The sequence below is a fragment of the Mobula hypostoma genome, chromosome 16 (assembly GCF_963921235.1).
Source record: "Mobula hypostoma chromosome 16, sMobHyp1.1, whole genome shotgun sequence".
NCBI lineage: Eukaryota > Metazoa > Chordata > Chondrichthyes > Myliobatiformes > Myliobatidae > Mobula > Mobula hypostoma.
In genome coordinates, this window is record NC_086112.1 from 64,014,212 (window position 1) to 64,037,047 (window position 22,836).

General features: G+C 40.8%; 1 protein-coding gene across 2 annotated transcripts in view; it reads right to left on the bottom strand.

Annotated features, from left to right (window-relative positions):
• Positions 1-22,836, bottom strand: part of dennd4c (DENN/MADD domain containing 4C) — a 177,723-nt gene that overhangs the window by 104,233 nt on the left and 50,654 nt on the right. For both annotated transcript variants that reach the window (XM_063069024.1, XM_063069025.1), the window contains exons 2-5: positions 17,768-18,084; positions 9,286-9,538; positions 2,218-2,287; positions 1,049-1,218 (exon numbers count right to left, since the gene is read on the bottom strand). In XM_063069024.1, coding sequence (XP_062925094.1) covers positions 1,049-1,218; positions 2,218-2,287; positions 9,286-9,538; positions 17,768-18,072 — 798 coding nt within the window. In that variant the 5' untranslated portion in view covers positions 18,073-18,084. The remainder of the gene's footprint in view (positions 1-1,048; positions 1,219-2,217; positions 2,288-9,285; positions 9,539-17,767; positions 18,085-22,836) is intronic.

Consider the following 22,836-nt stretch of genomic DNA (forward strand, 5'->3'; position numbering starts at 1 on the left):
TGAGGCAGATGCCACACAGTCATACAGTAGATTTACAAAGTTTTGCTGCACCGGGAACATGGATCAAAATGAAAAATAATCTATATTTAACATCCCTGTTCCTCAATCTCAAATATGAAAGCTACACCCAATAGTCTTTGTCAATTTAGACTGATGCTTACATAATCAATTTCTATCAGTCTATCAATAACCTAACTTTTGAAATGTCACAGCTGTAAAGGCAAAAACATTAAAAAAAAGATTGAGAGTAGGCCATCTAGTTTGTTCTGCCATTCAACAAGCAATAAAGGGATAAAATAACAGTTTCAAGTGAGGAACAAATAAACATTGGAACAAAGGGAAAACTTGCGAATTTAATGACAAGCCATCTTTAACATTCAACCAAGGGAAATGCACCCTGATTCAACATTTCATTGGGAAAACAGAAGCTTAGATTACTGAAGGGTTTGACTTCTCTAACTTCCGCTAATGTCCCACCTCCCCCTCATACCCCATCCATTATTTATTTGTATACACACATTCTTTTTCTCTCTTTCCTTTTTCTCTCTTTCCTTTTTCCCCCTCTGTCCCTCTCACTACACCCCTTTCCCATCCTCTGGGTTTTTCCCCCCTCCCCCTTTTCTTTCTCCCTGGGCCTCCTGTCCCATGATCCTCTCATATCCCTTTCGCCAATCAACTTTCCAGCTCTTAGCTTCATCCCTCCCCCTCCTGTCTTCTCCTATCATTTCAGATCTCCCCCTCCCCCTCTCAAATCTCTTACTAGCTCTTCTTTCAGTTAGTCCTGACGAAGGGTCTCGGCCCGAAACGTTGACTGTACCTCTTCCTAGAGATGTTGCCCGGCCTGCTGCGTTCACCAGCAACTTTTATGTGTGTTGCTTGAATTTCCAGCATCTGCAGAATTCCTGTTGTTAACTTTTATGTGTGTTGCTTGAAATTCCAGCATCTGCAGATTTCCTCGTGTTTGGGGGTTTATAATCCTATATGTTTACATAAAGCTGATTGAACCAGGACAAAAAATACAATGCAATTTTTTTCTCTCTGAACTTGCCTTCTCTGCTGATGAAGCAGTTAACACAAAGGTGGAGAAAACTGGTAATGGATATTTTGTCTGGGGAGGCCAGCATTCAATAGTAGCTCCCATTGGAAGGCAAAAGAGAGGCACTGACTCTGACAGTGGGAACGACTCATAGTCCTCTTCAGGATATCGGCATATTAATCCTGAAAAAAGATAATGTAGCATTGAATACAAAATGCTTGAAGGAAACAAAGTACAATGTAGCTCAACTTTAAAATCTTTCTCCAAATTTATTTAACTGTTGTATCATAAACCTTTGCTTACAAATTTGCAAGTCTCCAAATCAAAGATTACAAAAGGCACAATAGCTGCTCCAAAAAACAATTACTAGAAAGCCTATGTAACTTGGTACCAGTTTTCAGAACATTTAATGTTTTGGTTTGAAAAATATTCTGTGCCAGATCATTCTGAAAAAGATAACACACCAGACCATTTCCAAACACCAAATGTCATTGGCTCACAATAGAACACAATACTTAATTTAGCACATAAATTACTTTGCATAAAAACACTACTCGAGGTGTCAAACAGCAAAGGCACAATTGGCAGCCCAATTTAAATGTCTTATTTGGTAATCACTAAAAATATGGCTAAAATATTAATAACAGAAAGCTATCTGTTTATCATGGTATGATAATCTAAAAATTATGCAGTATACATAGTCATAAATTGATTATTGATAGCACTTTAACTATTTTTAATTAGAAGAACCCATTAAGGTACACAACAAACCATTTTGCTGTGGCATGCGAACAAAATGCAGTGTTTGAATTTCTGTTTTTCACAGGGATATGCATTTTAATGAACACAGTTACTTGTAGCCAATTCAAAGACCATACTGTTTAAAAAAAACACGAACAGGACCAGAGCTAATTTCATTTTTGTCAAAACTACTGGAGGAGGTAAATCATGGGCAAAAAGTAAGTGCTTAGCCAATGAATTAGAGGTGATTTTATCTAGTTAATGAGGAGGACATCTGTCCTGCAACTTCCACAGTTAGCTTGACCTTCAGGCACTCTCCCAAATTAATAATGCAAAACCCATGTTCAAGTTTCCATTTTAAAGCTACAGCAGGGGAAAATGAAAAGTACAAATTGTGCATTTCCTAAAAACTTTCAAAGGTTATGAATCAGATAACATACCGGCCTTATATGCAATCGAATTGGAAACAGGAACAGACTTCTTGTAACAAAGATAGACACTGGAACCCCACTGTTAATAGAAACACAAAGTTATATATAGCCCTAGCTTTACTACTTAAATAAAGGCTTACACTAATTACTTTTGTGTCAAGAAGTATGTGATATGTTGAAACAGAGGAAATTACTCACTTTTCTAGAGTTTAGCTCCAGATGCTAGCAACTGCTGAAGCAAATAACGTCATGGCAGAAATCCAGCAGTTACATTATTTGATTTGACAGCAGTATGCTTTACCAGTCTAGTGACAAATAATGAGTAATCACCCAGCCCAGAACAAAATAAACCACATTGAGCACTTCAGCAACTTTAAAGTTTTCACTAAGGATTCAGCAAAATTCTTTATCATATTTCTTGTACTTCAGCCACTTTCAGTCCTCCACTTAATAATTCAAAAAGCCAAGGTGGGACAATTTAACAAAGAGTAAAGCTCAACTCCGATAACATAAACCAGAGCAGTTATATTCACACTTGGCAGTTCCATCTGAATCCAAATAGGCTGTAAGCACAGCATGGATATACACATTTTTAAAAAATATATCTCTAAATGAATGAAGTCCAAACTTATCTTGTGTAGGAAAACACCAGTTCTAAACCAACAAAATGTATGATAAATGACTCTGTAGTTGTATTGTCTGCATGCTAATGATTATAAGCATACAATTCTAACATATTATTGTACTGTATCCTAATGACATACTGTATTTGAACACATATTTCACAGTCAATACATAGATACTTTGCCAAATACAGGAAGTTCAATTTACTACAACACTGCCAAACAAAATTTTGGGAGATAGCCCAAGTATATTTCCAGCTACCTCAAATGACAACTGCAGGTTTGGAACAGAACAGAATGGTTCACTATTTGATATCTGGTTGGGTAGATCTAAATTTGACTAATCTTAGCTGAAAAATGGGGAGGATGAATTAACTGCCTTAAGTAGCAAATGACTGAAATTGATGAAATAGCCATTGAAGGCTGGTACTTGTATCTTTCCCGCAGGGAAAATTAAACAAGTATGGATACTCCAAAACACAAGAATGCTAGTTCAGCCACATAAAACCCCAAGTTCACGCGACCAGCTTATAATCAACGTCTTTATTCACATTAAGTATCGCTTCTTCATGTGAGCCATGACATGTTCGCTTGTGAAGCACTCATGGAGACGTGCATGAAGCACTCGCCTCAGCTCTGAATTGGCTCCATGGCTGTGGGCTCATTTTCAAGGGCTCTGCAGTTCATGATTCTGTGTATTATTTGTTAACTTTTTTTTTTAATTGTTTGCACGATTTGTTCTTTTTTCCCCCACAAATTGGTTGTTTGACCGTCTTTGTTGTGCACCGATTCGATCGTGCTTTTTTGTGGCTGCCTACAAGAAGGTGAACCTCACGCCTGTAAATGGTATGCATACTTTAACAATAAATGTACCTTGAACTTTGAAGAAACATGTGCAGCACCACAGGTTTCAAGTTTAAAAGCTGGGTATTTTCCCCATGTGTTACAATATTTGAAAGTACTTCAAAGTTCAAAGCAAATTTATTATCAAAGTACATATATGTTACCTTATGCTACCTTGAGATTCATTTTCATGCAGACAAGGGGAAAAATACAATAAAATTTTACATTGAAAAAAACTACACATAAACTGACAAACAACCAATGTGCAAAAGTTGACAAAGTGTGCAAATAAAAAATAATATTGAGAACATGAGTTGTAAAGAGTCCTTGAAGTGAGTCTGTAGGTCATAGAATAGCTTAAAGTACCAATGATTGAAGTTAGCCATGCTGGTTCAGGAGCCTGATGGCTGTAGGGTAATAACTTTTACTGAACCTACTGGTGTAGGATTTTGGCAATTGATTGGACAGCATTAACCTCTGTAAATATTCACTCCCTCCATGGGCACACAGTGGTCCCAGTGTGTACCATTTACAAAATGCATGACAGGTATTCACCCCACTGCTCCACATCACCTCCCAGTACGAACCAAAGACAAGAGCAGCAGGAACATGGAAACACACTCACTCTCAAGACACACACCATATAGACTTGAAAATATTTCATCAACCCTTGTTTATCACTGGATTTAAATTCTGGAACTTACTGCCAAACATGACTTTGAATGTACCTTAACCAGAAAGACTGCAGCAGTTCAAGGTGCTTCTTCACCACTACATTCAAGGAAGTTATGGGATAGGCATTAAATTCTGGCCTTTCCAGCAAAGTGCACACATTCCAAAAAAAGAGCATATTAATTAGCTCCAGAACAAGTGACACCTGTCGCTTCAGTTAGTCAGTATCCTCAAGGGAATGAACCCATAATCTGTTAAACCATAAACAAGAAACAGAGCCAAGAACACACCATTCAGATGGTCATGCCTGCACCCTCATTCAACAAAATCATATCTGATCTACTTCAACACTGCCTTCCTGCACTATCCCAATACACTCAATTTCTCCATTATCCAGAAATTTCCCAAGTTGTTTTGAATTAACTTGATGACAGAGCCTCAGCAACTTTAGCCAAGGACACCTGGAATGCACATAATGTAGCTAGTGCAGTCTCTCAAATTGCAGTATATAACAGAATCAATGAAAGACTGCATCTAATAGGACAGACAGACAACCGATGTGCAAAAGCAACAAATTTTGCAAAGACAAGAGAAAAAAATTATTAGATTAGATTCAACTTTATTGTCATTGTGCCAAGTACAGATATAAAGCCAATGAAATGCAGTTAGCATCTAACCAGAAATGCAAAGAATAGTGTTATTTACAAAATAACTGCAAATAAAAGGTAAGTGCTAGAGCACACAAATATAAAAGTACTGAGACAGCACAATATGGGTGCAATACTGCTTAGCGCTGTGATGTAAGGTTCAGCAGAGTCACAGCCTCAGGGAAGAAGCTCTTCCTGTGCCTGCTGGTGCGGGAGCAGAGGCTCCTGCAGGGCCTACCGGATGGGAGGAGAGTAAAAATAATAAATAAGCAATAAATATTGATAACATGAGATGAAGAGTCCCCAAAAGTGAATCCATAGATTGTGGGAACAGTTCAGCGATAGGGCAATGGGTGGGTCCCATTAAATGTTAACAATACCCATGTTCACCATTTAAAACCAGATTTCTTCTTTCATGCAGTTATAGATGGTTAGAGAAAACATTAATCCTTACAGTATCCCCAGTAGTTACAGTCTGTTAATGTCAGGTCACGTTTATTCATACTCTTGATCTCGCCAATACATCATCTCCAGTTGCCTCATTCACAATCTTTCTAAAATCCAAATATACATTGTTGACTCCTCCTGCATTATACTAAATGCATCTTCAAAGAACTCCAATTTGATTAATCAACCATGACTTCCTTTGAATAGAATCAGAGCTGGATCAATTTATTTTCTTGACAACATGTTGCATAGTACAGCTTCCAGCATTTTCCCCCATTGTCAGACTAAATGACTCTCTATGTGCTTTTTCTCTTAGATATGGGATCATATTTAAATCTCCAACCAACAGGAATTTAGGATTGTGATAACCCAAGCACCCAGTATCTTTACAGCCACTTTTTTGTGTGAAGACAAACATTGTGTTTTCCCCTATGCTATTTATAGTGCTCTCACTGTGGTTTCACAAAAGGCCCAAAACATTTGTAACTAGACTTCACTACTGATATCCTCACATCTTTGTGCAGTGAAGCCAAATATACCATTTGCCTTTTGTAAATTCTATTTGTTAGGTACAGACACGTCTTTTTCTATTTTATATAACTTTGATAGCAGTCTGTTTATACATTTCTCACTAGTCTGTTCTGAAAAAATATTTCCTTTTAATTTCTAAGTTACTCTTTCAAATACAAAAATGCTTCTGATCCTCAGGTTTACTCCTGTTCAGCCATTTGATCAACATTTACTTTGAAAAAATACTCCCATTAATTTCTCCTGTAAGCCACGCATTTTCCGGTTATAGTTCTAAATATTGAAGGAATGCCAAAATTTTGCAAATCATGTTTTTTTTCCTTTAAATAATAAATAGCCACTGCTTGAACACTCTTGTATCTTTTAATGTAGTTTTCCAATCTGTTGCTCGCACTTACATTGTCATCCCTGTTTTCAGAGTGAAAACGCCATTTTCAGATGGGATTTTGCCTTTCTTTTTTAACAAAAAAGCACTTTTTAAAAATTGAGTGATTATTTTTCCTTACAGCTTGTTTTCAATATTTTTAACCCTTCCATGATGAATAATGCTAGATCTAAAATAATCCACTCTCAGATCATATCAATCTAAAATCCATCTCACATGCATTCCAGGAATGCATCCTCTAAGCCAGGGGTCCCCAACCTTTTTTGCACCGCGGAGCGCTTTAATATTGACAATATTCTTGCAGACGGGCCGACACTTGGGGGGGGGGGGGGTTCAAATTCAACAGTGAGTGACAGGGAATGAGGAGAGGTGCAGCTGACTTATATCGTTTCATATCACCAAATCAAATTGTTTCCTCGTGGCGCAGTAGCACATGCAGCCCAGTGGTTGGGGACCACTGCTCTAAGCTACACCTACCTTAGTAAGAAACAGTTTGTGAATCCTTTGCAGTTATCTGGTTTTCTGCATTAATTACTCATAAAAATGTGGTTTGAAGTCACAATAACAGACAAACACAATCTGCCTAAACTAATAACACACAAACAATTGTACTTCTCGTCAATACTGAACACACCATTTAAACAATCACAGTCTGGGTTCAAAAAATGTGAACCTTTGAATTAATGCCATCAACAAAAGCTATTTGATTTCAGGTGGACTCGATGAGATTGAAGGTGAGAGTTGTAGAGGTGCCACGTCCTATAAAAAAAGGACACAAAATTAGGCTACCAACACAGTCTGCTCTTCTCAAAAAAGATCTGTTTATGTACACCATGCCTCGATCAAAACAACTTTGAGGACCTTAGAAGATTTGTAGAGATGCATGATGATGGAAAAGGCTACAAAAGCATTTCTAAAGACCTGAGTGCTTATCAGTACACAGTAAGAGCAATCATCTACAAATGGAGGAAATTCAGTACTCTTGCAACTCTCATGAGTGGAGATCCTGCAAAGATTACACCAAGAGCACAATATGCAATGCTGAAGGTGAAAAAGAACCCAAGAGTAACAGCAAATGATCTAAAGAACCCAAGAGTAACAACAAAAGATCTACAGAAACCTCTAGAACTTGCTAAAGGGGAGGAGGAGAAGATGGCGACGCGACGCAGCGCACGCGGCCCCTCCGGTGAAAGAATGATATCTGTAATCTGTCAAGTAGGCGACCATGCACAATTCTGATTTGATGGAGACAGGCGTGAGAGTACGGAGGAACATCTGGAGAAACCTCTGAAATGCCTGCTTCGCTGCCACTGCTACTGTGTGGTAACCTCAATCTCAGGAGCAGAAGGCCCCGAATCCTCGGCTTTGCTTGTTTCGGCAACTGGGACTAGGTCGTAGGCACTCAGGAGGCTGTATCAGAGGGGCTGGTCGGAGGCTCGAAGTTTTCAGATGGACAGACTTGGTGTCGGCTGCTTCCAAGGCATCAGCAATTGTTGGTGCCTTGGAGGTTTATGGCAGGGAGTTTCTCCCTTTTGCTGCCTGCTATTGGGGACTTGGGAGTCAATTGAGACTTGAGACTTTTTTTTTTAAAACCATGCCCATGGTTTGTTCTTTATCAAATTATGGTATTGTTCTGCACTACTGTCACCATATTTTATAATTATGTGGTTCTGTCAGTGTTAAGTCTTTGGTTTGTCCTGTTTTCTGTGATATCACTCTGGAGGAACATTGTACCATTTCTTAATGCATGTATGCATTTCTAAATGATAATAAAAGAGGACTGAGTGTTCTCATAATCTAAACACTGAACAATGGTGACATAATGGAGGAAACCACTGCTCTCCGAAATAAAAAAAGCATTGCTGCATGTCTCAAGTTTGCAAACCATCACCTGGATGTTCTACAATGCTTCTGGGACAATGTTCTGTGGACAAATGAGATAAAGTTGAACTTTTTGGCAGAAATGCACACCCTATGTTTGGAGGGAAAAGGGCACTGCACACCAACACCAAAACTGTGAAGCATGGTGGAAGGAACGTCATGGTTTGGGGCTGCTTTGCTGCCACAGGGCCTGAACAGCTTGCAATCATTGAGGGAACAATGAATTTAAAATTCCATCAAGACATTTTATAGGATGGGCCGGCTGGTGGCACAATGACATCGGCGCTGGACCCGGGAGTGGAAGTTCCCGGGTTCGAAACCAGTCGGGTCTACTCCCGAGTACGCTTTCCATCCGTGGAGATCGCAACTCGACCTCGTAAAAAATAAAGGGAAAATGCAGCGAAAATGTCTGTGTGTGGAGTGGTGTGCCACACAGTCTCTCTCTCTCTCTCATTCCACACCTTGTAAAAAGCCATGAAAAAGACATCATCATGGACGCATGCACACAGGATCAGGATCTCAGCAGCTCCCTCCAAGGACAAGCAACTTGAACTAGCAGCCCCCTCGAGAACCACTTGCTCTCCTCTGCTTTTGCCTCGATGTTTCAATCTTCCTCGACACTTTAATCAGCAAGAAATGAAATCGATCATGGCCTTTCACCTTGTCTCTGAACTTCTTCTCATGGTAGCTCGCGCTCACATTTCTCTTCTGGAGCTTTCTCGGGGACAGCAAAGCAGTAGCTCACTCAATTGAACTACAGATTCCAAGTCCCAGGCTCCAATAGTTACAAAAACAAAATTAAGATAACAAGAATAAGTAGAAGGCGTAGAAAAACTGAAATGATTGACTATCTGGAAGATGTTGCCAGAGGAATAGTTGTTCACTGGCACCATCTTGACCAAAAGCTATGACATAGAACTATAACCACATAATGACTATCTTCCAAACAGTCCTGAAAATAGAATTGATCTTTAAAGCATATTACTAGAAAACACTGAAATTTTCATTACCATTTAAGATACATTAATTTAAGAAAAGAAATTGTTCTTACCATGCCACAGTTTAAGTTCTTATCAACTTTGCAGAAAGTGTGGGGTGGAGTTTCTCCTTTACTGGTAACAATAACACAAATGTCAGTCACAGCTAAAGAATTTTGGTGCCTGTTCACAGGAGCCCTTCGATAGGTAATGAAGATTCTCTGAGAACTGGCTGAACTGTTGTTAACATTGGCACAACGGCCAAAAGGAGTTGCTTGTAAGATTTCACAGCCTGGAATGACGCGCTCTTTCCCCTCATATAAAACCCTAATAAAAAAAGATACATTCATTATTCCAGCTGGTAATCTTGATCAAAATGTATACAGTACCTGGTATCCTGATTAAAGCCAACACTGTGATCATCTACTTTAGCCAAGCCAGCAAGCAGATTTGAATTGCTTCAAATGAATTTCACTCACATCAGAATCAACACCTGCAGATCATTGTTTATTTTTCTAAAGGATCTCAACCGATACACAATAGGTAAATAATGGCAATTTTATAGAAGTGCCCAAGATTAACCAAAGATCCGAACGCACTTTATAAGAAAAGGTTAATGGGAATTCAGGAATGAAATTCTACTCAAAATCTTTCTATTCAAGCAGAAGATAGTTTAAAACGATATTTACTTCCTGACATTATTAATTCCAAAACTTTAAGGATGCATCAATATTAGAGTGGCAACTGTTTATACATTTCCATAGATGCTGCCTAAATTGCTGAGTTCCTCCAGCATTTTAAGTGTTACTCCGGATTTCCACCATCTGCAGAATCTCGTGTTTACCTCATACTCCATCTGGGTAATCTACAATGCAAAATCTGAATATATTCTCCAACTTCAGGTGACCCACTCTTCCTCTGTACATTTCTTTCCCCACCTGACCCCTGTCCTCTCACAGATCCCTTACTTCTAAATGCCCTCCCATTCTTGTGTCCCCTTTTCCTACCTAGTCCAATACCCACAAACTCCCACCCATTGTTCCCTTTGCAAATGCACACAATATCATGCCACATTAAAAACCAACTAGGTCAAAAGCATAAACACAAGATCTTGAAAAAAAAATTACAGTACCAAGTAGAAATAAAGTTAATGGGATTACCAACTATTCAAGTATTTAAACTTCCAAAAAAAAACTCTTATGACTGCTGCCTTTGATCATTGATCAATGCAAAAGCACATGCAGATGGATTTAAAGCATCAACTTTACCAACACTTATACAGATAAATAATTAAATAACCATGCAGGAGAAACAGCTTAAATGTAATCAAACCGAAATACTCCACAAACCAAATCATTATTCAATGTATTGGCTGGAAAAACAGATATAATTTATTAATCATACTGACCATGTTCAAAGCAAATCTGCTCAATAACATGAGACCTCTTCACATGGCCATATCATGAAATATCATGGAATTCCAGAGGTAGGGCAGAGACATTTAAGATCAGAGGAATTACGATCAGGGAGTTCAGAACTGTCGAGTAAAATATTGAGAGGGCTGATGCCAAAGAAGTCAGGGATCAAGTTACTTATCTTTTTTTAAATATAAAAAGGTGATGGTGTGCCAGATGCAAATACATGAATGAGATGAAAAGATTTGGTGAGAACTTCATATGAACACAAATTCACAGAAAATTCTTGGTGAGCAGCTGATTAGGAGAGCCTGGTGCACATCTTTAAATAAAAGGGATGAGCATTTTAGCACATGTTGAACCAGTTATGGATACAATCAATGTTACACAAGAGGGAATGGACTTCTTTGTAATAGTTAGAAAGTTCAAGAGTCAAAAATGAAAATCAAGTTTGTAAACAATCCCAGAGAACCTCAGTCAATGACCAAGATGTTAGCCTGAGAGCATTTGGCTGGACAGCCATGTAACCTTAAAGCTGGCCTTAATACTCTGAAACCTCCCTATAGATGGGAGTCCTGACAAAGGGTTCCGGCCCGAAACATCGACTGATCTTTTCCACGGATGCTGCCCGACCTGCTGAGTTCCTCCAGCATGTTGTGAGTGTTGCTTTGACCCCAGCTTCTGCAGATTATTTTGTGTTTATGCCTCCTTATAGATGTTCATGCTGCTGGCTCGTATATCCAGTTCAGAGACCAAATGCTCCATTGATCTGTCAACCTAGCTCCACCAATGACATATTCAGCCAAAATCATGATTCAGCAGTCAAACCCAAACTAGAGCAAGTAACTCCAGATTGACAACACTTTGTGGCGATGTCTACCATCCATTAGTATTTACATCAACCATACTGAAGTGCTTCAAGAGATTGGGTATAGCACGAATCAGAATCAGATTTAATACCACTGGCATATACAGTGCCGATAAAAAGTATCCAACCCCCTTGGAAGTTTTAATGTTTTATTGTTTTACAACATTGTATCACAGCAGATTTAATCTGGCTTTTATGACACTGATCAAGAGAAAAAAGCTTCTATGTCAAAATATAAACAGATCTACATAAAAAGTGATCTAAATTAATTACAAATATAAAACACAAAATAATTGATTGTAGAAGTATTCACCCCCTTCAAGTCAGTATTTAGAAGATGCACCTTTGGTAGCAATTACAGCCTTGAGTCTGTGGGGACAGGTCTCTGTCAGCTTTGCACATCTGGACACTGCAATTTTTCCCCATTCTTCTTGCAGGCTACATTAGATTTTCCTCCAGGATTTCCCTGTATTTTATTGCATTCATTTTACCCTCTACCTTCACAAGCTTTCCAGGGTCTGCTGCAGTGGTATCCCCACAGCATGATGTAGCCACCACCATGCTTCGTGGTAGGGATGTTGTGCTTTTGATGATGTGCAATGTTTGGCTTACCCCAAACATAGTGTTAAGTCCAATGGCCAAAGCAATCAATTCTGGTTTCTTCAGACCATAGAACCTTCTTCCAGCTGACTTCAGAATCTCCCACATGCCTTCTGGCAAACTCTAGCTGAGATTTCATGTGAGGGTTTTTTCCTCCAACAGTGGTTCTCTCTTTGCCACTCTCCCAAAGAGCTGTGACTGGTGAAGCACCTGGGTAACAGTTGTTATGTGAAGTCTCTCCCACTGAAGCTTGTAACTCTTCCAAAGTTGTCACAGGTCTCTTGGCAGCCTTCCTCACTAGTCCTCTTCTTGCACGGTCACTCAGAATTTGAGGATGGCCTGTTCTCGGCAGATTTACAGCTTGCCATATTCTTTGCATTTCTTGATGACTGACTTAACTGTACTCCAAGGGATAGTCAGTGACTTGTAATTTTTCTTGTATCCACCTCCAGATTTGTGCTTTTCAATAACCTTTTCATGGAGTTTCTTGGAGTGTTCTTTTGTCTTCATGGTGTAGTTTTGCTAGGATACTGACTCACCAGCAGATGGACCTTCCAGATACAGGTGTACCACAATCAATTGAACACTTTGACTGCACACAGGGGATCTCCATTTAACTAATTACATGACTTAAAACCCAATTGGCTGCACCAGTGATGATTGGGGGGGGGGGTGTGCAGTGTTATGCAATCAATTATTGTGTTTTATATTTCTAATTAATTTAAATCACTTTGTAGAGAGCTGTTTTCACTTTGACACGAGTTTTTCCGTTGATCAGTGCCAAAAAATTAAATCCACTGTGCCCTCCCAAGACTACGGTCAACACGCTCCTAGAAGACAGCGGTGCAGCTAATGTAGATGAACTGAACACACTGGTGACAGTGAGGGAGAAGTGGAGAGTCTGTCATCATGCCCGACACCGGCCCCCTAGGCCTGAGTCGACATAGTAGTAGTGATTCAATGTGTAAAACAATCAAACATGTAAAATTCCAAGGGGGTGGGGTTGAATTTTTTTTATATAAGCACTGTATCATGAAATTTACTGTTTAGTGGCAGTACAGTGGAAAACAGTAACAAAAAAATATGAATTACAATAAGAAAAAAATATACAAATAAAGTAGTGCAAAAAGCAAAAGAAAAAAGGGTGAGGTAGCGTACATGAGTTCATTGCCCATTCAGAAATCTGATGGCGGAGGGGAAGAAGCGGTTCCTAAAACATCGAGTATGTGCCTTCAGGCTCCTGAATCACCTCATTGATGATAGCAATGAGAAGAGGGAATGTCCTGGATGAATGGGGGGGGGGGGCTTAATGAAAGATGCTGCCTTTTTTGAGGTTATTTCCTTTTGAAGGTGTGTTCAGTGCTGGGGAGGATAGTGCCCATGATGAAGGTGGCAGAGTTTCCATCTTTTTCCAACCCTGTGCAGTGGCCCCTCCATATTAGACTGTGATGCAACCAATTAGAATGCTCTCTATGGTACAAAAGTGACCTGGATCGACTCCAATTTGTCTGCTGCCGTAACAGGTCAACGAGCAGATGAACGTGTGTCAACTTATATTGAGGGATACGGCATGGAGAGAGTCAGCAACTTTAAATTCAGGGATGTTAACATACCAGATAACCTGTCCTGAGCCCAGCACATAGACTTAATTATGAGAACAACACACCAGCATCTTTACTTTCTCAGATCAAGAAGATCAAAGTTGTCACTGAACTCTCTGACAAACTTCAACAAATGTACTGTTCTAAGCATCCTGACTTATCTGATAAGGTAATTCGAACACAGAGGAGCGCTTGAAACTGAAGAAAGTGGTGGACTCTGCCTAATACATCACTGCCACATCCCTCCCCACCACTGCAGTATCAACAGGAGGCACTGCCTCAAGAAGGCAATATCTATCAAGGATCTCTGCCTAGGCCATGCCATCTTCTTGCAACTTCAACCTAACAGGAGGTACAGAAGCCTGAAGCCCCACACCACTAGGTTCAAGAACAGCCAATTCCCTTTAAACATTCATCTGGCATAACTCTAATCATTACAGTTTAGCAACACAATGACCACTTGGTGATCAACAGATGAAATCTAACAATGTGGCCCACGAAGAAGGCTGAGCTGAGCACTCCTCTGTAGTCAAATGGAAATGGTACATAGCAGATCAGTGGAGAACAGCCCTGATGGGGTGAGCTGCCTCCATGAGTAGATTATGGCCCTACCTGCCAATGACCATAGCACTGCAGATGAAGTTGCAGCCCCTGACCCCTAACCTACACGATGGGGCAAACCATATGATGACCTAACCCTGGAGGAGAAACAGCGTGTGCAGTTCATCGATGGCTGCAAAGGGGAAAGTGGTAACAGCCAAAGGGGAGGGAGGATCCAGCCAGCTGGCAGAACTGGTGGCTGCAACTCTGCCCCTACTCGAGGTTAAAGTGCAGGTGTGAAAATACACCATGGTGAATGGGATGTCTGTATGGATGCCCAAATGACATGGGCAAAATTGAGAGATACCTGGACAGCCCCTTTGGGGGCCATCCTATTGGGAAAACACATGAGACAATGTGGTGACAGATCACCACCTACCATGTAGTTGCCTACATTTCTCATGTCATGGAGAATGCAGCACATAGTGCTGTTGTTGATAGAGCAGCTCAGATAATGATAGCCATGACCACCCCAGGGAAGGAAGATCAGAGCTGTTTGGCCATTTGTACATATCTGAATGGGAATCTAGGGGCAAAGCCAAAGGGCATGGCAGGTGGGTCCCTGGATATGAACCCAGAGAGGTTTTTTTTGGGGGGGGGCAGATTTGACTAGTGTAAAGTTGAACTTCAGATATTCAGCTCATGGAGGGTCCCCAATGTCCCAACATTTGCCAGTGTCTGAATCCCAAAAGTAGAAGTGGAATTGGAAGAGTTGTGGATATAACTAAACACACTGTCGGGCCGGGCTAGGCTTGGGGTGGGGTGGGGGGGTGGGTAAGAGAGAAAGAGAGAAAGAGAGAAAGACGATTGGGGTGCGGGGGCCAGGCACTATGCAGTGAGTGGCATTTTTGGGAAAGCAGGGAATGGTATGTCTGAGCATCCAACAATTAACTGGTCGCGAACTGATAGAACGGGAGGTGTGCTACAGTGAGAAGGGACTATGCATACAAGTATTTTAATGCTTGATCTGTTGCGTCCTAGCATACACAGATGCAAGTACATAATTGGAGTGTGTCTTTCTGCCTATTTGGGCCTGTCTGAGAACCTTTCGTTTTAATGGAATACATCCCCATTCCTACACCAGCCTGTCTGCGCTCTGCCTCTTCACGGCTCAGGATTAGACAAGATTAGATAAGTATATTGTCATAGACAAAAAAGTATATGTGGTATATGTAGTAGCGATATACAAAACATTTGCTCAACAATGAGCTCAAAAATAATAGAAGGGAACAACGATTTTAGTGCAATCTTTAGTACAATGAAAAATACCAGAGCGACTGGCTGGATGGAAGTGATGAGTCTGAGATGGCCTGGGCCATGTTTACCACTCTATATAGGTTCAGACAGTTAACAGCAGAGCAGCTGGCACAGCAGGGGGAGATGCAACCTGTCAGAATACATTTTAAAATGCATCCGTTGAAGCCTAATAGAATCTTCATGGACATTTTGAATTTTCTCAGATGCCGAAGTGAAATCATTAATCATTTTATTAGTGTGAAGGGGAAGTTACTTGAAATATGGCTCCCAGGAAACTTGAAGTTGTCCACCATCTTTATAGCTCCTGATGAGAACAGGCCATTCCTCTCCTCCCCCCCGCCCCAACCACATTTCCTTAGGTCAACAACCAATTATTTTATTTTGCTGATATTGAGAGTGTAGGTATTCTTGTTGTTGATGTGCCCCAAAGCTGAATGTAGTGCAGAGGAGATGACATTCTCCATAGACTGACTTTGCTTGTATGCAAAATGCAAGTGTTTTAGATTATCTGGGAGACTGGTACTGACGTGGGCCGTTACCAATCTTTCAAGACACTTCATTGTGGTTGATGTTGGAGCTACTGACCAGGTCATTGACACAGGTCACTACTTTTCTTGGGACTGGAAGGAAGATTCCTTGAAGCAGTGAGGATAGTAGACTGCTGAAGTGAGAGGTTGGAAACAACTTAAGAGTATGAGAATGCCACGTTTTCATGCTCTACTTCTCTTGGTTATTCCACAACTGTCACTCTGGTATTTTTTTGTTGCACTACTTCCAATTGCACTACAATCTTTGTACCATTCTCATGTTTTTGTGCTCATTATTGTACTAATGTTGTATTTATTATTACCACACATGCTATTTACTCAAAGAGCTTCACGCAAACGAGGGCCAGTCAGTAAGTTCATGATTCCAAGACCCATCCAGGGACTCATTCTGAGCTAGCTGCCTTCAAAGAGATTTACCTTATGAAAGTCAATCTATTTTCTACCAGCGAAATGAATGGGACAGAGGCAGCAGGGCATAGTGGGAGCACCTCGATGGAAGTTTGTCTGCTCAAAATTGGTGTAAAAAGCATTGAGTATACATGACAGATGCATCGTTGCCAGAGACTGCCCCAATTTTGACTTTTAGCCTATGATGGTAATCAGGCTCTGGAAGTCCTTTGACAGACTTGAGATTCTCACTCATTCTAGAATTCTCTCCTGGCATCCCAGATAGATTTGTAAAGAACATAACTGGCCGCCTTTTACAAGAGGGTCTTTATCTTGAAAGTCTTGGTTCTGGACTTTTGGCAGAACTCTCCCTGTATATCCAAGGCTTCCATTTAGGAGAAATGCTAATTGTTTTCAGTGAAACAGTTGCAAATGCAATTCTTGATGAACTCGTGATGTCTGTGATATACTCCTTTAGGTGGGATGAAGTGGCATTGAACATGTTCCAGTCCACAAACTCAACCTCCTCAAACCACTACTAAATTGCTCCCTGCTGGTGCCTCATGCATCAATCGTTATAAGCCAGCAGAATCTTGTATTCTGCCTGGTTAGTTTACAGCCCACAGCATGAACATTGAATTCTCTCCTTTCAGATAACAGTTTCCTCATTTTCCTTTCTCCCCCTCTCCCTTTCTGATTGATCCAGTTTCTCCTGCACCCATCCCAACACCTTATCGCTGTGATTCTTTCCCTTCCTCCATCATTCAATGGTTCAATTTACTATCAGAGAATGTATACAACCTGAAGTCCTTACCTTCCATCTACCCATCACCCACACATCATTTATGCTGTCTCTGCACTCAACTGTTTCCATCTCCCTGCCCTACTCCCTTGTTTGCTTCCATTCTATCAGATTCTATCACATGCTCCACTGTTGCTTCCTTTCAACTCCTCCCAGCCTTGGTGCCGTGTCCACTCTTCTCCACTTGTCCATCACTCCACCCCACCTGCACCTTTATTATTTTCTCCGCAGCATACAAGCAGTTGTTTTACTTGCTTCATGGTACAAATATTCAAAATCTTGCTCCAACTCTTTCCTTCACTTCTTTATATTGGCCATCTCTCCTCTATCATACAGACCATATGAAAAGTTTCAGCCCAAAATGTCCACTGCCCATTTCTCTCCACAAATGTTGTCTGACGTGCTAAATACATTAAGATTCAAATTATCAATATACCAACACTGCCTAGAGATCAAGATGATTTTCCAAATAACTTACCCAATATCAATAAGGGGTGGCTCATCAAGTCCCCTCTTATAGCAAAGGTATATCTCTGGACTTTTCAAACTCCCAAAATTTAAATTTGCTGGAAGTCCTGTTGGTGTAATTTCAATGCAGGTATAACCTTCAGGAACATTTTCTCCTGCTGATTTGATTATGACAGCAATATCTGTTATTGGTGCTTTCGGCTTTGTTGACTTGGGCTCCACCACTGTGATTTCTTGTTCCAATGGTGTAGATGTGTCAGTCAGTCCTGCAACTACAAAGTAGTCGCTAACTCTTGGGCCCTTATCTTCAATCATGGTTACGTGATCCTAAAAAAAGTAGGAAAGAACCTCAGTTATTCATGGTAAAGTAGCCATCCCACCCCCCCCCCAGCAACCAAATCCCACCCTGAGAAATCACGTGTCTATTTCACCAATTATAGATGATACCAGAAATGAATCCTCCTCCCAAGGCACACAAATTAGGGCAGAAAACGCAGGTGACTGCACCTTTATTATTTTCTCTGCAGCACACAAGCTGGTGTTTTAATTGCTTCATGGTACAGATATTCCAAATGCAATAGACAAGCCGTTTTCAAATTGGAGGGGAGGACTTGTAACAATCCTTTGAAACATAGGACAACGTGAATAAAAATAAATGGGGCTAAAGCAAGCAAGAGGCCAGGATCAAAACCTTTCAAAAAACCATGACCAAAAAGCGAATCAAGCCTTTGGTTGAAGATTTTTAGAATTTGCTGAATGGAAAACCTCACAATGGGAGGAAGAAAGGGAAAATTTTCAGGAAATCACACGTCATTTAGTTTAACATACCTTTTTGGGAAAATAATTTGAGTTGGAAAAAATATCTGGTGAATTAGAAGAAAATCCAAATGCAAGTTAAATCAAAAAAGTTTAAATTTGTTTTATCAAAGGCAAATAAAGCTTGACAAATTTTCAGTTGTTCTTTGAGGATATAGCAAGCAGAGTTTCCAGAAGGGAACCTGCAGATAGATATTTAGATTTCCAAAATCCATTCCATAAGCTACACAAGGATTACAAGATAAATGGAGCAAGAGTGTCAACGTAAGGAGAAGACAAGTTATCACATGGAAGAGTCGCAAGATATTTCTTTTTCAGACTTTTTAAGAAAACATGAAATTGATGAAGGAGTCAAGTATCAGTCCTTCACCCTTAATTATTAATTGTCTATATTAATAATTTAAGTGAGGAGTTTAGTGCAAGACAGCCAAGTTATGGCCATGACATGAAAACAGGTAGGAGAGCATAATGTGATGAGGATATTTGTAATCTGCAACTGGACATAGGTTAACTGAGTTGGTAAAACTCAGGAGTTAAGGATATTAAAAAGTTACTAGGGGAGAAATGAAAGGGCAGTTTATTTACATCTAAATGGAAAGGGACTAAGTACAGAGGGTTCCAGGGTGTTCTTGGGCATGAAACAATGTCAACATGCAAGTACAGCAAGTAATTAAGGCAAACAGCATTTTGGCCTTTGTTGCTGAGTGGACTGGAGCTTAAAAGCAGAAAAGTTTTAAGTTGCAATCTAATGTACAAAATATTAAAGGTGCATAACAAGGTAAATCTTGTCAGTCATCCTTCACTCCTGGCTTCCATTCTGTCTACTGAACTTGCTCTCTCTTCTGTATTTGCCCCAGCCTTCTCATCTGTGTTACCACTGTTTTGAGTTTCACATCTTGCCAGACTTGTTTAAACTCTTCCAAACAGTTATAGCAAATCTCTACATCAGGATAGTTTCCCCTCCAGTTCAGTCACAATCCATCAGTCTTGTTCAGGAGAGTTGTCTCAGATTGGATCAGCCAACTCCTTCTATTGTGCACACAAAATAATCTGCAGATGTTGGGATCAAAGCAACACTCACAATACGCCGGAGGAACTCAGCAGGTCGGGCAGCATCAGTGGAAACGTCAACTCATCGTTTCCATTGATGCTGCCCGACTTGCTGAGTTCCTCCAGCGTATTGAGAGTGTTCCTCCTATTGTGCTGTGTTTTCTTCAGCAGCAATAAGCAATCGCCAAGACTTCCTTGAATTACATAATTTTCAGTTTTTTCCCCACCTCCATGATTGGGGTAGGGGTTGCAAAAATGGAACCCATAAAATGCCAGAACACACATCATGTCAGTTTCTGCCGCATAAACGAAAAGAAAGCACATGACTTAACAAGTTTTATCATAATTACACAAAATCTTAAGCTCTTCCTTCACTGAATGCCCACTGTATTCTGTTTTATTTTGCGAAGAAATTTTAACTGAATCTGATAAAGCATTACAAGTTCAGCACAAGGCTGGATTTAATGCACTGAAAGCAACACGTGGTAGTATTGTCTTCAGACTTTAAGATTGCAATTGAAAACTATTCCTTCTGAGCAGAATACCTCAGATAGTCAGGATGCTCAACCGCTTCTAAATCCCCATCATGCTCAACACGGGTGCTCCCCAGGAGTGTATGCTGTGCTCATTGCTGTACACTCTGCTCACGTACGATTGCACAGCCAAACACCCAAGTAATCACACTGTCAAATCCGTCGATGGCAGGACCATGGTGGAGTTCATCACCAACAACGAGAGGAGGTGGAAGAGCTCCAGGACTGAAGCTCAATGTCAACAAGACAAAGGAAAGGGTTATCGACTTCAGGAAAACTCGCACCACTCACACCCACCACATCGGTAGCACAGCAGCAGAAACTGCAAGCGGTTTCAAACACTTATGAATGCACATCTTACACAACTTCTCATGGTCTCAAATCAAATTCTCGTCAATCAAAAAAGCTCAGCAATGCCTCCACTTTCTGAGGAAGCTGACAAGAGCTGGACTACATACATCAATACTCGCGACCTTCCACAGACACGCAGTTGAGAGCATCCTAACAGTTACATCACTGGTACAAAAACTGCACTGTGGCAGACAGGAAAGCCCTACAATGGCTAGTTCAGGTTTACAGTCATCTGACTGTACATGTTTACAACAAACTAAACCAACATTTCTCCAGACCATGATGCACCTGCAATACATATAATCACACACAGCTCATAAAACAGATTATCACAAGTCAATAATATAGTTTCAAAATGCATGTGAAGTACACAGCACAGGTAAACAGTTCCGGGTCCTAATGACAACCTCAGGGGTGGCAGGGCATTCATTAGTCCATTAGCCTAAGGGAAGGACCTGTTACTCACTCTGGCAGTCCTGCTCCTGATGCTCCTGCATCTCCTTCCTGATGGTATTAGGTCAAAGAAATTGAAAAATGGATGGTAGGGATCCTCAATGTTGCTGTGCCTTCTTGACTAATGAGGTGGTGGTGTGTGTCTAGGTTAGATCATCTGTTACATGCACATCAAGTAACTTCATGTTCTCCACTCTTTCCATAGCAGAGCCATTGATATGCAATGGAGAGTGGTTAATCTGCACCTTCCTGAAGTCCATAATTATCTCTTTTGTCTTGACAGTTGTTGTTTTCACACCACCTGACAAACCTCTCTGTTGCCAAAGAGGCAAACCACTGTTGTATCATTAGCAAACTTTGATGGTGTGATTTAGGCTATGTCCACACTACGCCGGATAATTTTGAAAACAAAGTCTTTTCTCTTCGTTTTGACCCTCTGTCCACACTAAAATGGCGTTTTCATCCCCTGAAAACGGAGATTTTCAGAAACGGTCTCCAGAGTGAATAAATCTGAAAACGCCCAATATCCATTGTAGTATGTACAGGGTAAACGGAGAGATTTAAAAACGCTGTCATGACAACACCACAACAACAATGCTTTCTCTGCTTCTGCTTTGCACCGCGTACGGCTGTTATAACGCGCAGTCGGTGTGAACAGCGTGAGAGTTAACATTTAACAAGGTGCTTTATTAATGCAACAGCGTTAGTATTTCAATGTTCGTTGTCAGCTGGGTCATACTGTCCATAAACTCCCTGTCAATTGCCTCCATACGCTCCAGTATTTGTTTTTTTTTTAGTTTTAAGTCCTCCTGTGCGAGAGCCAGGAGCAATTCCTTTAAAGTTTTTCTAGTCTGTAACTGGACAAGCGCGCACCAAGTATATCATTTCCTCTTCGCTTGTTTTCTGTGTGTCCGGTGCATGCCCAGTAGGAGGAGATTCACCCAAACATCCGTCTAATGTGGACAGAGATACTTTGAAAAACGCTTAGTGTGGATGCCTGTCGTTTGTACTTGAAACCGGTGTTTTCAAAATTATCCAGCGTAGTGTAGACGTAGCCTTAGCTGCATCTGGCAGTGCAATCGTGAGTTTAACAGGAGCAGGCTGAGCACATAGGCCTGGAGGGCGCCAGTACTCAATGGGACAAAGCTTGAGATATTGCCATCAATTCAGACTAAGGCCTTTCTATCAAGAGGTCCAAGATCCAGTACAGGGTGGTTAGTTGAGTCCCAACAAGGACAGCTTACCCACCAGCCTCTGAAGGATGTTCATGTTAAACACAGCGCTGAACTCGAACAACACCCCAGCATCTGAGGCATTGTTTTCTGGGTAGGGCAAGACATCAGTGAACTGGTTTGAGCAGTAGGTGAACATGGTCCAATGTAGGTGGAAAGTCGGATTTTATACGATCTATTACTAGCCACTCAAAGCACTTCATAATTGTTGAGGTCAGTGGCACTGGACAGCAATTGTTTAGGCCAGTTATTGATCTCTTGGGTACCAGAATGAAGGCAGCTGCCTTGAAGCCGAAAGGAACAATAACAAAGAGATGTTAAAAATATCCGTTAAGACCTCTATGAGCTGGGCCACAAAATCCCTCAGCACCTGACCAGGCACATTGCCCGGCTTCACAGTTTTGTATGGGTTTATCCTGGCTAGGATCTTCCTCACATAGTCTGCGGCCACACATGGTGCCTGGTCCTTAGGGGCAGAAGAGGCTTTCTTTGATGTAGCATTATTCATTCCTGCCAAGGCAAAACAGAATCTAATTTACCACCTGAATGCCAAGTGAATTAGTCTTCCGAACCAGCCTCCTATGTGGAACTTTGCAAAAGTCTTAGGCCTGTCTATCTACATACTCACATATCCTGTCCCTTAC